The sequence below is a fragment of the Panthera onca genome, chromosome D1, assembly GCF_046562875.1.
Source record: "Panthera onca isolate mPanOnc1 chromosome D1, mPanOnc1 haplotype 2, whole genome shotgun sequence".
Lineage (NCBI taxonomy): Eukaryota > Metazoa > Chordata > Mammalia > Carnivora > Felidae > Panthera > Panthera onca.
The window spans coordinates 45,803,003-45,816,995 of record NC_138348.1 but is presented as its reverse complement, the minus strand read 5'-3'; the positions used below and the strand labels follow the sequence as shown (position 1 = coordinate 45,816,995).

The window sequence follows — 13,993 nt, the reverse complement described above, 5'->3', positions numbered from 1 at the left end:
TGCTTGTCTCAGGTTTTTTCCTCCTCGTGCAGTTGGGCTCAACTTTCAGTGTGCAGAAGAAGCCCCAGGGGAGATAGCTTTACACACAAATTCCTGGGCCTACCTCTAGAGACTCCAATTCAATGGGTGTGGAGAGGCCCTGGAATCTGCATTTTAATAAACACCACCGGCAATTCTGAGCAGGTGGCTGGCCGACCTCACTTTTAGAAGCCGTGTCCCTGAGGAGGCCCACCTCCGCACCCCTCACCCCAGCATCTCTGCCCCAGCTCAGGCTGGTGAGGAATGAGCTCCCTCGGTGGAGAGCGGCAGGTCCCCGATTTCCCCCGATGCATTCGAGAGAGCAGCCACGCATTTCCGTAAACACAATTTGCCAGATTATTTTCTGTGGTTAATCGTTAAGAGGAACCGATTCAGGCAGTAAGGTCCAGTCACACTTGTGCACGGCTCAGGATAATTAAGGGCGGAAGTTCCTGTTTGGGGTGTTCCACGGCCGCCACGAACCGTGACTGACAGACTGGACAGGTAGGAATGCCAGACAAAATACCAGCTCCCACAGGGCTCTGTGAGCTGGGAAACTGGCCAGTGCCTGCCCCTTGGCCCTCAGTTTTCTCACGAGCGAGGGAGCTATGTCTCACTTCTCACAGGTATAAGGAAGATGACTCAAAACCCATAGAATCGAATGACTCGCCACCCTTGAGATCCAACACGAGGACATTGAGCAAAGGGCTCTGTCCCCACTGTGAGAACTTCGTAGAAGTTCTGTGTTGCCTTCTTAGAAGCTCCCCTACAAGAGGAAAACGATCCAGGGTGAAGCACATTCACATTCTTTTTTTTCTTTTTATGTTTATTTTTGAGAGAGAGAGAGAGAGGGAGAGAGAGGGAGAGAGCAAGCACGAGTGGGGGAGGGGCAGAGAGAGAGGGAGACACAGAACCCAAAGCAGGCTCCAGGCTCTGAGCTGGCAGCACAGAGCCCAACACGGGGCTTGAACACACAAACTGTGAGATCAGGACCCGAGCCACCCAGGTGCCCCAGCATGAAGCCCATTCTTTAAACCAGGTACTCGACTGGACTCCTCCTAAGCCGGTAGCATTCTTAATCTTCACCATCCTTGGAGATAAAGCACCTGAGATAACTTCCTTCAGGTTACAGGGAACGGAGATGCCCTCGTTCCCGGGGCTGTATCCACAGCAAAGAGACACGGGCAGGTGAAGAAAAGGTCTAAAGGAGAAGTAGAACTCAGTGATCCCACCTGAGGCCTCTCACTTTTTAAAATCGTACGCCGTAACTGCATAATCAGGCGATACATGACTGAATTCCTCTTGTAAAATCATTACAGAGGAAGCTAAGTTCCTCTCTGATCCACTCCCTCGGCAAACATCTTCTTCCTCCAGGAGAGATTCACTGCTTTCTTTTTTTTTTTTTTTTTCTTTTTTTTTTTTCTTTTTTAATATATGAAATTTACTGTCAAATTGGTTTCCATACAACACCCAGTGCTCATCCCAAAAGGTGCCCTCCTCAATACCCATCACCCACCCTCCCCTCCCTCCCACCCCCCATCAACCCTCAGTTTGTTCTCAGTTTTTAACAGTCTCTTATGCTTTGGCTCTCTCCCACTCTAACCTCTTTTTTTTTTTTTTCCCCTTTCCCTCCTCCATGGGTTTCTGTTAAGTTTCTCAGGATCCACATAAGAGTGAAACCATATGGTATCTGTCTTTCTCTGTATGGCTTATTTCACTTAGCATCACACTCTCCAGTTCCATCCACGTTGCTACAAAGGGCCAGATTTCATTCTTTCTCATTGCCACGTAGTACTCCATTGTGTACATATGGCTCCTTCTGCCTGGGATGCCACCTGCCTCCTCCCTCGGTTTTCTCTTTGGCTGACCTAAATGGTGCTTTTGGCCTTGCTTAAGATGCTGTCTCCCCTGGGGGTGCGGGGTGGGGGGACGTCTTCCTTGGCTCTCCCAGGCTGGGTAGATACTATCCCAGCATTCCCCTAGCACCTCATACCTCCCTTATCAGAGCACAGAAGCCGCTGTGTTCAACACTCCACTCAGCGGGGCTCTTCACTAGATTGTGAGCTCCTTGCCGGCCAAGACTGTGCTTTGTTCATCACCAAAGTCCTAGCACAGTATCTGGAGCCAGTGGGTACTCAATAAATATTTACCAAGTGAATGAATAAAAGTACTTTATTCAGGAGGCAATGGCAGTCATCCAAGGTCTTGACGCAAGGGAGTGACCTTATCAGACCCGTGCTTACAAGGACAAGCTGAGGCCAAGTCTTGCACGCAAAGGACCACCCTCATCAACATCTGAGGATGAAGAAGTTCATTCACATTGTGGTCTTGGACTTCTTGAGCTGGGAAACTTGGCTCTTCTGTCTTCCTGACTACATCTGGATACTGGATACGCCAGAAACCGTCACGGTCATGGCTAGTGTTCTCCTACGGAGGTGGAACGTGGAAAAAAGCTCGCGACTGGGGTCGAGGGTCTCGAAATCCCACTAGAATTAGGCGCCGCCTGCCAATACAGCTGTGAGAAGCCACCGCAATATGGGGAGCCACGACCCTGTCCATGCGGGGATCCTGGAGCCAGCCTCCGGAGAGCCCACTCAGGCCTAGCCCTCTCTATCTCCACCGAGCGCACAGTCCCAGTACCTCTCCTTAAACATGCAAATATTGGTTCCTGACAAGTAGGGCTGGAAGGCCTTCCGCATTAAAGGCAGCGCTTACTGCTCCCAGCTGGAGGTCAAGTGATGCGGTCAGAAGAGTCTCCAGTTGAGACGCTGCGCGTCTCGGTTTCCTCGTCTGCGCAAAGGGCACTCCCCAGACGACGCGGCCTTGAAGGACCAAGGGGCGCCGGGAAAGGTGAGAAAGTCAAGATGCGTACAGGTAGCTCTACACGCAAGGAGAGGAGACAGTGGGCCGAGGGAGAGGCAGCGCAACAGAGCGGCGAGTCCGAAAAGGGGCCGGGATTCCCGTGGCGGGCAGCGTGAGAGGGGGGCGGACTCGGCTCCCGGGCGCGGCGAGGCAGCGAGGGGCGGGTCCGGACGCCGCGCCTCCCGCGCTCCGGCCGCGGATCTGGGCGCTGGGGGCGGGCGGGGGAGGAGCCACGTGGGGAGGAGCAAAACCTGGAGGCCCCGGGAACCTTGGGCAGAGCCAGAGCGGCGGGAGCCCGATCCCGGGCGCACTGCCCAGGGTGAGCGCGCCGTCCGGGCGGAGCACGGCCTCGGCCATTCCAGCCTGCGTCGGCGCTTGCGTTCGGTGCGCAACCCGGGAGGAGGGCCAGTGCGGACCGGGCTAGTGTTCCAGGCTCCTAAACTGTCCCAGAGCTGCCGGGCTGCCCGCCGTCGCTGCCGCCCCATTGGGGCCCAGCCCGACCCGCCACCTGCGTCCCGGCTGCACCATGGATCCTTCGGAGAAGAAGATATCGGTGTGGATCTGCCAGGAAGAGAAGCTGGTGTCTGGTCTCTCCCGCCGCACCACCTGCTCGGACGTGGTTCGGGTGCTGTTGGAGGACGGCTGCCGGCGGCGACGGAGGCAGCGGCGGGGCCGGCGGCGGGGAACGGCCGGCGACTCTCCAGGCCGGGAGGAGCTTCGGGAACTCCTGGACGAAGACGAGGAGGACGACGACGAGGCGCTGCCGCAGGGCATGCTGTGCGGGCCCCCGCAGTGCTATTGCATCGTGGAAAAGTGGCGGGGCTTTGAGCGCATCCTGCCTAACAAGACGCGCATCTTGCGCCTCTGGGCCGCCTGGGGCGACGAGCAGGAGAATGTGCGCTTCGTGCTGGTGCGCAGCGAGGCGTCACTACCCAACGCAGGTCCCCGCAGCGCCGAGGCGCGCGTTGTGCTCAGTCGCGAGCGCCCCTGCTCGGTTCGGGGCATCCCCGCGCGGCCCAGCCTGGCCATGACCCAGGAGAAGCAGCGGCGGGTCGTGCGCAAGGCCTTCCGCAAGCTGGCCAAGCTCAACCGGCGGCGCCAGCAGCAGCCGTCGTCGCCCTGTTCGTCTACGTCGTCTTCCACCGCCTCGTCCTGCTCGTCGCCGCCGCGGGCCACCGAGAGCGCATCCGTGGAGCGCATGGAGACGCTGGTGCATCTGGTGCTCTCCCAGGACCACACCATTCGTCAGCAGGTGCAGCGGCTCCGGGAGCTGGATCGCGAGATCGATCGCTACGAGGCCAAGGTGCACCTGGACCGCATGAGGCGGCACGGAGTCAACTACGTGCAGGACACCTACTTGGTGGGCGCAGGCATCGAGGTCGACGGGCCCAGCCCGGTAGAGGAGCCCGAGGCGGCGGCGGCGGCGGCGCCGGCGCCGCCGCCGCCGCCCCTGGACGGCGAGGCGCAGGCGGCCGCGCTGGAGGAGCTGGCCCGGCGGTGCGACGACCTGCTGCGGCTGCAGGAGCAGCGGGCCCAGCAGGAGGAGTTGCTGGAGCGCCTCTCAGCCGAGATTCAGGAGGAGCTGAACCAGAGGTGGATGCGGAGGCGCCAGGAGGAGCTCACCGCGCGGGAGGAGCCTCTGGAGCCTGATGGTGGCCTCGACGGCGAGCTGCTGCTGGAGCAGGAGAGGGTCAGGACGCAGCTCAGCACCAGCCTCTACATCGGGCTCCGGCTCAACACGGACCTGGAGGCCGTTAAGTCGGACTTGGATTACAGCCAGCAGCAGTGGGACAGCAAGGAGCGCGAGCTGCAGGGCCTCCTCCAGACTTTGCACACGTTGGAGTTGACGGTGGTCCCCGATGGGACTGTCGGCTCTGGCGGACCCTCCCGGGAACCGCGGCCTGAGGGCTGCGCGGAGATGTGGGTGGACCAGGCCCGCGGACTGGCCAAGAGCTGTCCTGGCAACGACGAGGACTCGGATACCGGGCTGAGCTCCATGCACAGCCAGGACTCGGACTCGGTGCCCGTGTGCGAATCTCTTGTGTAAGAGGTGTAGACCACGCTTCTCCCTTCCTCGAAGAGAGCAGTGGCCTTGGCCGGCTCAGGGACTCGAAACCAGGCAGGGGGTGGGCGGGGGAGCTCCTGCCAGGTAGCATTGCTCTTCGCGGGGCGGGGAGGGCTGGCGACACCTGCCCGGCCAGGGAGTGTGGAGGGGGTGCGGAGGCCCGGAGGAGGCAGGCGGGTCTCCATTCCAAGCTCTTTTAGGGGAAGGAAGGAGGGAGGAGGTGAGAACGTCCCGTATTGGAAAACAGTCGCCCCAGGGAAACTGACGTGGTCCGAACCCATTTTCAAAAAAAAGAAAAAGAAAAAGTGTTATGGAGATTTCAGCAATCTTCTGTATGGGAAGGACTGATGGCAGCTAGAACTTTAGTTTGTGGCATAAAGTGCTTTTAAAAGAAACTCTTGGATGAGAAGGAAATTCCTTGAATGTTAATTGTGACTGTGAACGTGTTAAAACTAGCCAAAGAGCGCTGGTCTCAGCCTTGCTTACATCTCTGATAAAACCCACAGGCACCCAAATCCTGGCTCTTTACATTTCTGCAGATTGGGGGATTTACCCATCTGCTACACTGTTCATCTTTTCTTTTCTTTTTTCTTTTTTTAAGGTTTATTTATTTTTAAGAGAGAGAGAGACAGAGACAGAGCATGAGGGGCGAGGGGCAGAAAGAGGGGGAGACACAGAATCCGAAGCAGGCTCCAGGCTCTGAGCTGTCAGCACGGAGCCCGACTTAGGGCTTGAACTCACCAACCGGGAGATCATGACCTGAGTGGAAGTCGGACACTTAACCGATTGAGCCACCCAGGTGCCCCATCTTTTCTTTTCATTCAAAGGCTGAGCTGTATGGAAGCCTAGCCTCGTATTTCCTCCTAGCAAACACAGTATATGGTAAAATAGAATGCTTTCCCTACAATGACCTTTTATTATTACAAAAGCCAAACATAACCCTTTTGAGATGATAGAGAATCCTGGGACACCTAATCCCTGGATACAGCTTAATGTAGGCCCTTGGGGATTTGCTCCTGCAGAGGTACCTGTGCCGTCCTTAATTTTCATTCATGTTGCCGCTTCATCCACTCAATCACTGCTCCTCCAAGAAAACTAGGAGGAAAGTTGCAGAAGCCAAGTTCAGTACAACTAAATTTGCTATTTAATGAGCACGCCGGTTGAAACTAAGACTTGAAAGCCAAGATCTTTGTTAGCATTCAGCTTTTGAACTAAGCTGTGTGATTAAAACCAACCATGACCTCAAGGTGTTTTACCCCCACCCAAGCCAACCTTCAGTATCTTTGGTCAGAGATTAATTAGTTACTTGTCCAAGCCTAAACGGAGGGGGCAAGTATCCAGGCTTACTAGATAAGGCCCCCCAAAGAAAACAAAAGAAGTCAGTCTAATAGTACACCTTGGGTGAGCAGTTTGATTAACCGTGGCACGTAGCCATAGATAAAAGCATACAAAAGTGAGCTCGAAGACAACTCGAATGACTCTGGCTCCTGCCTTTGCAGCCGCCAGGAGATACAAGCACAACACCTCTCTCCTAATAGCCCGGTGACAGAGCCCTGGTGGGGACTCAGGGTAATTGTTGCAGTTATTTCAATGAAAAGTTATCAGTTGTAGCTAGTTGTTGGCCTGTGGAAGGAGCCTGTTGGCAGTGTTCCCTCTGGAGCTCAGTGCTTCTGAGGAATGCGGGATCTAATCTGTCCTGAGGAGGTATTAACAATGGCGTGTGTGTGTGGTTTGCAGAAGCCCGGTGTCAGCCCAACCATGCAGGGGCTGGCTCTGGTTTCAACACTGCACGTGAAGATAACGTCAGAGGTCTTGCTTTAGAGAGATGTTTCTTTCCTTGGAGAGGTCGCGTCTTGGTCACCAGCGGGGACCTGCTCACCTGACCGCCCTCCAACCATTTCAGCTGTTTCCTTTGGGGAGCCGGCCCTCCCCTGCCTCTTGCCGTTACAATGCACGTGGATGTCGCAGGTTTTCAAGGAAAAGGGGGATTAAAAGGCCGTTTTCTTAATTGATGTTTTCGAAAGACATTAGCCGGCGTAATTACGGTGTTTTAGTTTCGCCCGATGCGGAAAACGTCTACGCATTTGGTCTTGAGCGTGACTGAAATGGGGAAGGGACCGGAAGAGGGCCACTGCCCCCTAGATGATCATTTGATCTCCTAAACACAAAGCCTAATGATAGCTTCCCTTTTGAGGCAGAGGCACAATCCTCGTTAGAGGGTGACAGACGCTGCTTGTCTGAATGGCTTCTGCTGGCAATGGGCTGACCTGGTGGTTTTAAAATTATTGTGTTTTTTTCCTCCCTTTTTTTTTTTTAATCCCCCAGAGTGGTAAGGGAGGTGGTTCTTAGACGTTTATTAACTCAAAAGAGAATACAGAAGTTGGCAGAACAGGACTGCCTGGCAGAAAGGGGCTGTTTTCCTTTTCACTATTATTATTATTTTAAACTTTGACGGGCTGCTGACATCAGCAAATATGCCCGAAGCCTGTAAAGCAAATGAGCCACATCACAGGGAGAAGGGCTGTGAGGTTTTCTGGTGCCCTCTTTCCAGAGCCTTCCTGTCCCGTCTACCTGGAGATGCTTCTCCAGTCAACACTTCGGGCAGCGAGGAGGCTCTGTTTATAACAAAGGGCAGCCCAGTCTGCCCCCTTTCTCCTTTCATCCGAGTCACTTACGTCCCCAAGAGCCACTCCCTGTGTGGGTAGGAGAAGGAACAGGAGGTGAAAAAGAAAGGAGACAATAGTTCCTTTTACTAAGAACTTTCCCACGCCTGAGAAAACGTGAAATTTGGATATCAAAAGGACCGAAACAGTGCCTGTGCCTAGAAAGTGCCTAACAAATGCGAGATATTTTGAAAACGTCATTTCATTTAGAAAATAATCCTCATGGCATATTAAAAAATATGCATCATGAATGCACAGCGGTGGAAGCATCCACTCAGGATGTCAGAGCCCCTGGGAGAAGGAACTCATCTCCTGCTTTCCCCGCAGAACAGGAAACCCCTGGGAAGAAGCAGCAAGCCTGTGCAGGACAGTGTGAAACAGAGGGGGCTCCCACCAACCCACCCCTTCCTTGCTGGGAGCTGATAGAATTTACCGTAACTTTGATACAAATTATCCCATTCTCCACCATCTCCCAAACCAAAAAGACTTCCCCTGGCATCTCTGTCTGTTTACATATAAAACACGGTGGTGATGATTTGCTAACTAGACAACTTACATTCCATGGTCCTTATGATGAACCTAACAATAACATAAGTAAAAAGAAAGAAAAGTCACTCAAAATCCTGTCACCGAAAGCTTATCGCTACCAAAATTGGACATGTTTTCCTTCCCAACCTTTTGAATTGTGATTTCATATTTTGCTGGGGTTTTCTTGTTTTTTGGTTTTTTGTTTTTGTTTTTGTTTTTTTCAGAGCACCAGCGGGGAAGGGGCAGAGAGAGGGGGAGAGAATCCTAAGCAGACTCACGACTGTGAGATCATGACCCGAGCCAAAATCAAGAGTTGTGTGCTTAACCACTGAGCCACCCAGGTGCCCCATATTCTGCTTCTTTTAAAATATATATATACTTTAAATGAGGTCGTATGTATGCTTTTATGCTCGGGTTTTGACCTGAGGCTCCATCCATCTGGTGGATACACCATAGTGCATATAACTGTTCTCATGTTAGTAAGTTATTCCCAGTGTTTTTTTTACTGTTATAAAATAACACTGTGACATGTTCCTTTGTGCACATTTCTGTTTTCCCCAATAAGATGGAAAGAGACTTCCCAGGCCAAAGAGTGCAAACATTTAAGGACTTGGTACTTAATCATCAACTTTCTTTTCAAAAGATTTGTTCTAATAACAAGCTGCTATGTGTGATGGGGTCTATTTCACCACCCCTTGGCTTTCATTAGATATTACGTTTTGTTAAGAAAATATTTTTAATGTTTATTTATTTTAGAGAGAGAGCGCGCTAGTGGGGGAGGGGCAGAGAGAGAGGAAAACACAGAATCTGAAGCAGGCTCCAGGCTCTGAGCTGTGTCAGCACAGAGCCCAATACGGGGCTTCAACTCACAAACTGGAAGATCATGACCTGAGCCGAAGTTGGACGCTTAACTAACTGAGCCCCCCAGGCGCCCCATTGTTAAGAAAATATTTTAACCAAAATTAATTAAATAGTTCTTTGTGGCCCCAGGAATGCAGGGCTGGCAACCACTGACTTAAAATATTCTTAAAACAGAAATGTGGGTCATCCAACGGAAGTGTTAAGAGGATGCGGTGCTTTCCCTTCTTCCTGTTTTCCGTGTCTTCCCTGAACACCTGCTTTGGAATAGCGATCCTGTCTCCTATCAGAGCTGGCCAACAATGAGCGAGATAAGGAGAATTAACAAATAAGAGAAACAGATTTATAAAAGACAAACATTTATTATATTTTTCACCCTGAGTCTATGAGAAAAGGTTATTCTTAGAAGGTGATGAGAGAGGGGCACCTGGGTGGCTTAGTTGGTTGAGCCTCCAACTTCGGCTCAGGTCGTGATCCCCCAGTTTGTGAGTTCAAGCCCCACATTGAGCTCTCTGCTGTCAGCACAGAGCCTGCTTCAGCAACTCTGTCTCCCTCTCTTTCTGCCCCAACCCCGCTCGTGCTCTCTCAAAAATAAACATTAAAAAAATTATTTTTTAAAAAGGGGATGATATAAGTCGCGTTTGATTTTCTGCTTCTCCCTACCCACTCCCATCTGAAATTAAATCAACATAAAATAAATACATAAGCCCATTTGCTTATTAACAGCCTCTAATGAACAGTTTTGATTTTTCTGGGAACTTCTTTCTACATGTAATAAAACACCTGAGCTTATTCTTGGAAGGGGAACATTTGACCATGAAATTTGTAAAACTATGAATGTGGAAATGTTTGAAATATATTGTTCTAAACAGACGGAAAGGAGGACGATAAGGAACTATTTTTTGCTGAGTACTTTCCAAACATCAGATCCTTGGGTTGAGTGTTGTTGCATGCATTTTCTCTGCATTCATCTTGTGAGATAGAACTTTCTAAAAAAATTTTTAATGTTTATTTATTTTTGAGGAAGAGAGAGAGAGAGACAGAGTGTGAGCAGGGGAGGGGCAGAGAGAGAGGGAGACACAGAATCTGAAGCAGGCTTCAGGCTCTGAGCTGTTAGCATAGAGCCCGATGCGGGGCTCGAACTCGCGGACCTCAAGATCATGACCTGGGCCGAAGTTAGGACGCCTCGCCGGCTGAGCCACCCAGGCGCCCCTAGAACTTTCTAACCTTCACTCTTTACAGACAAAGAAACTGTAGAGCATTGGCATTGGAAGGGCCTCAGAGATGATCAGCTCTTGTCCACGTATTTCCACCGGGGAGGTGGAGTGCCTTTCTCAAAATCGTAGAGCCAGTAAACATCTACTAGGTGGGGATTTAGAAAAAAGACGAAGGAGGAGAAATTCCTGTGTAAATATCTGGGCATCTATCTGTCAGGTGAAGTCCTTGACAGTGGGAAAAAATTCTCACAAAAAATTAATACCCTGTGTATCAGCATGGAGGTTTCGATGAATGCCCCCTCCTCCCCCCCAAAGACACAGATGGCTAGTCAGTCACCAACAGGGACTCCTCGGCCATCAGGGCAGACAGCTGTGTGCTATTCACAATAACATCTGGAAGGTGGTACCAACCATGGCTGTGCCGAAACTGCCCCCAGCATTTTTAAGCAGGCCTTGTTTCTGGTTGAGCCTCTGGGCACATGAGAATCAGCAGAGGGTCAAGGGAGGGAACGTTGGGCCCTCCGAGGACCCCTGTGCCCATGGAGTCGTGCACACTTGGTTTAAGCATCTCTGGCCACGCTCTTTCCATTGAACATGTGTAGCCCAAAAATGGATTGCTTTGAAGGCCTGCTGCTTCAGCCTCTGCCCCTCTCATCCATTCCCTTGAAATGTTTTTCTGTTTCAGACACCTCCAGGGTTCGCTAGAGCTTTCAAGGTAAAATCCACATTTCTGAGCAGAATTTATAAGGTTGTTGGTTATCCAGCTCAAGGCCACCTGCTAAGGCCCACGCTCCCCTGCCTTAAAATCACAGAATTGAGTGGATCCTGTTTCTCCATTCAGGTCACGCTGCCACTGGCTGTGCAAGGGCCCTCTTCTTTCTTGTTTTACTTCATGTTTTCCTTCCTCCCCCACTCCCACCCCCATTTCTCTTCTTCCTCCCACTGTAAGCAATTCTTCTAGTGTATTTGATCTATGACCTTTCAAACCATCTTACATATTCAAGGCTGTCACGTTGCACACCTCCAGGGGGCACCATCGGCCTAGGAAACTGTGTGAATCGTTTCCCTGAAGTCGAGCAATGTGCCAGCACGTTCCATTTGCTCCTATGGGTATATGTATCTTTGAAACGTAGAATGAAACAGTTGTGTTCTGATGATTAATATGCATGACCTTTACTGGACTATACAGCTCACTATATTTCTTTCTTTTTTTTCATGACATTATGTTTGTTTGAGCACTCCACATTGTGCTTCGTAAATCTAGCTCATGATTTTCTGACCTGTGTGGTATTCTGTCACTTTAATGTCTACGTTCCTTTGGGGGAAGGAAACTTAGGTTGTTCCCAATTCCTCACTTTCTCAAACAGTGTTCCACTGAACACAGGCAGAAATCAGTGGCGACATGAGAGAATTTGTCTGAGTTTGGAACCCAGAAGTTTGAGTGCCGAACTGCTCTATCGCTCTCCCGAATGGCTACACTCCCAGGTTGGGCTCTTACTGGCAGTGAAGAGTCTCCATTTTCCCCATTGCCTCTTCAACACTTCATATTATCCAACTTTCTACTGTTTACATTTTGTCTTAATTTGCATTTCTTTGAATTCTACTGAAATTGACCTTCACATGCTTTTTATCCTTCTGTTTACTGCCTGTTATCGCCCATTTTTCCTGTGGGTCTCTCTTTTCTGGCAGATTTGCAGGAATTCCTACGTGTCCTGGACACTAGTTTCTTGTTAATTGTAGAGCAAGTATAAATATCTTATTCTAATTTGACTCCATCTTAACTGTGTCTGTGGTGTCTATTGTTGAAAGATATCTGATTATAATATAGTTAAATGTAGCACTCCCACATCTCCCCATGGCTTATGGTTTAAGGTTCTTGTCTAAGAAATAAAGTCACAGAGATATGCTTCTGTAGTTTCTTCTATTAACCCCATACTTTTTCTTTCTTTCTTCCTCTCTTACTTTTTCCTTCCTTCCCTTCTTTCTCCTCCTTCTCTCATTTCTTCATCGTTGATTAACTGAAGTACTTCCACAGAAAGATTCTTCCCTTTATAAAGTGTTACTCTGAAGGACAGTTTAAAGCCTAATTATCCTGAACTATAGGACAAAAACAACATTCTTACTTTTTATTTTTATTTACTAGGGTTCAAAACAATGTGGCTGATCTCTAGCATTCTCCAAAGGTGACTAATGAGTTTTTCCTTTGTTGTTCATCTTTTGGGGAATCATTGTGGCTTTTCAGATTTAAAATATTTAATGTGTTTCAAACCATTGTGGTTACGGTCCCATCTTTGGCTAGTGGGAGCTTCTTCAGGTTGACTCCTGGATCTTTTTCCTGGATCTATTTCATAGTCTTCGAAAGCTTCCTTTGCTCTTCCTTTGTCAAGATGATCCAGGCTTGCGCTGTACCCTGTCCCAGACCTGAAATCAGCCATCACTACACAGAGCCTTGATTTTTTTCAATGGCAAATGATATTTAGAAACCACAGTCTAGATACTAGGGGTGCTCATTGCCACTGGGTTGGTGATTGTTTTTAGGACTTTCCAGTAGAAATAAAAGAGGAGATACGTTTTATTGTGTTTCCTTTTAAATTTTTTTATTACGGTAAAATACAGATAACAAAATTTGCCATTTAACATGTGTTAAGTATACAATTCATTGGCATTAAGTACATTCACAATGTTGTACAGTCATCACTGCTATCATTTTCCAGAACTTTTTCTTATCATCCCAAACAAAAACTCTGTGTCCATTAAAGAATAATTTCCTATTCTCTCCTCCCCTCTAGCTCCTGGTAACTTCTATTATCTTCTTTGGAGAAGTGTCTTTTCAAATCCTTCGCCTGCTTTGATTGAATTTTGTTGTTGTTCTTGTTGTTGAGTTATAAGAGCTCTTTATATTTTCTGAATAGTAATCCTTTATCAGCTGTGTGATTTGAAAATATTTTCTCCTATTCAATGGATTGTCTTTGTTCATAGTGTCTGTAATGCACAAAAGTTTTTAAAGTTTTGTTCAAGTTCAGCTTGTTTATTTGTCTTTTGTTGTCTATGTTTTGTTGTCTTATCCAAGAAATCTTTACAAATCAAAAGTCATGAAGGGTTTTTTTCTATTGTTTCTTCTAACAGTTTTACAGTTCAAGCTCTCATATTTAAGTCCTTGACAATTTTTTTGCCACTATTCTTTTTGTTTTTATTGACAAGTGACTTTTTGGAGGTCTTTATCCTACAATTCCTACTATATCACTTACAGGATTTCCCCCCTTTTCCTTCTTTCATCGGATGGATAGAATTTTCTTTGGCTGATTGGGAGTTGTACATTTAATTTTGCTCTTCTGCAAAATTACTAGGAGCCATACTTACTGCAAAGTTACTAGGAACCATACTTATGTTTATTTTTCCTGAGCAAGAAACACACTACTCTCACTTTTCCGGTCTCGCGCCCTTTTCATTCTGGCATCATCTATAATTTCAGTTATAGGAAATCTTACTTAGCTAATAATAACCCTTCTCAGTCTATTTTGTTGGGATCATATGAAGTGTGCATAATATGGAGGAGAATTGACATCTTTATGATGTTGAGTCATTCTATCCAAGAATAAGATAATAGCAAAGCACAACAAATCACTCCCGAGTTCAGTGTGGCTTAAAATAATAATTTATTCTCTCTCATGCATCTGTGAGTCAGACAAGGGTTAGTTGATCCAGGCTCAGACAAACTGGACTCCAATCTGCAGGTCAGGCTTAGGTCTGTTGTATGTTACCCTCCTGGGACTAGAGGCACA

The 13,993-nt window shown here is 48.8% G+C and overlaps 1 protein-coding gene across 1 annotated transcript; it reads left to right on the top strand.

Moving 5' to 3' along the window:
* Positions 1 to 2,368: 2,368 nt before the first annotated feature.
* On the top strand, positions 2,369 to 13,220 carry RASSF10 (Ras association domain family member 10). Its single transcript, XM_060606052.2, has one exon. The coding sequence runs from the start codon at positions 3,407 to 3,409 to the stop codon at positions 4,925 to 4,927; it is 1,521 nt and encodes a 506-aa protein (XP_060462035.2). The 5' UTR covers positions 2,369 to 3,406; the 3' UTR covers positions 4,928 to 13,220.
* The last annotated feature ends 773 nt before the right edge of the window (positions 13,221 to 13,993 follow it).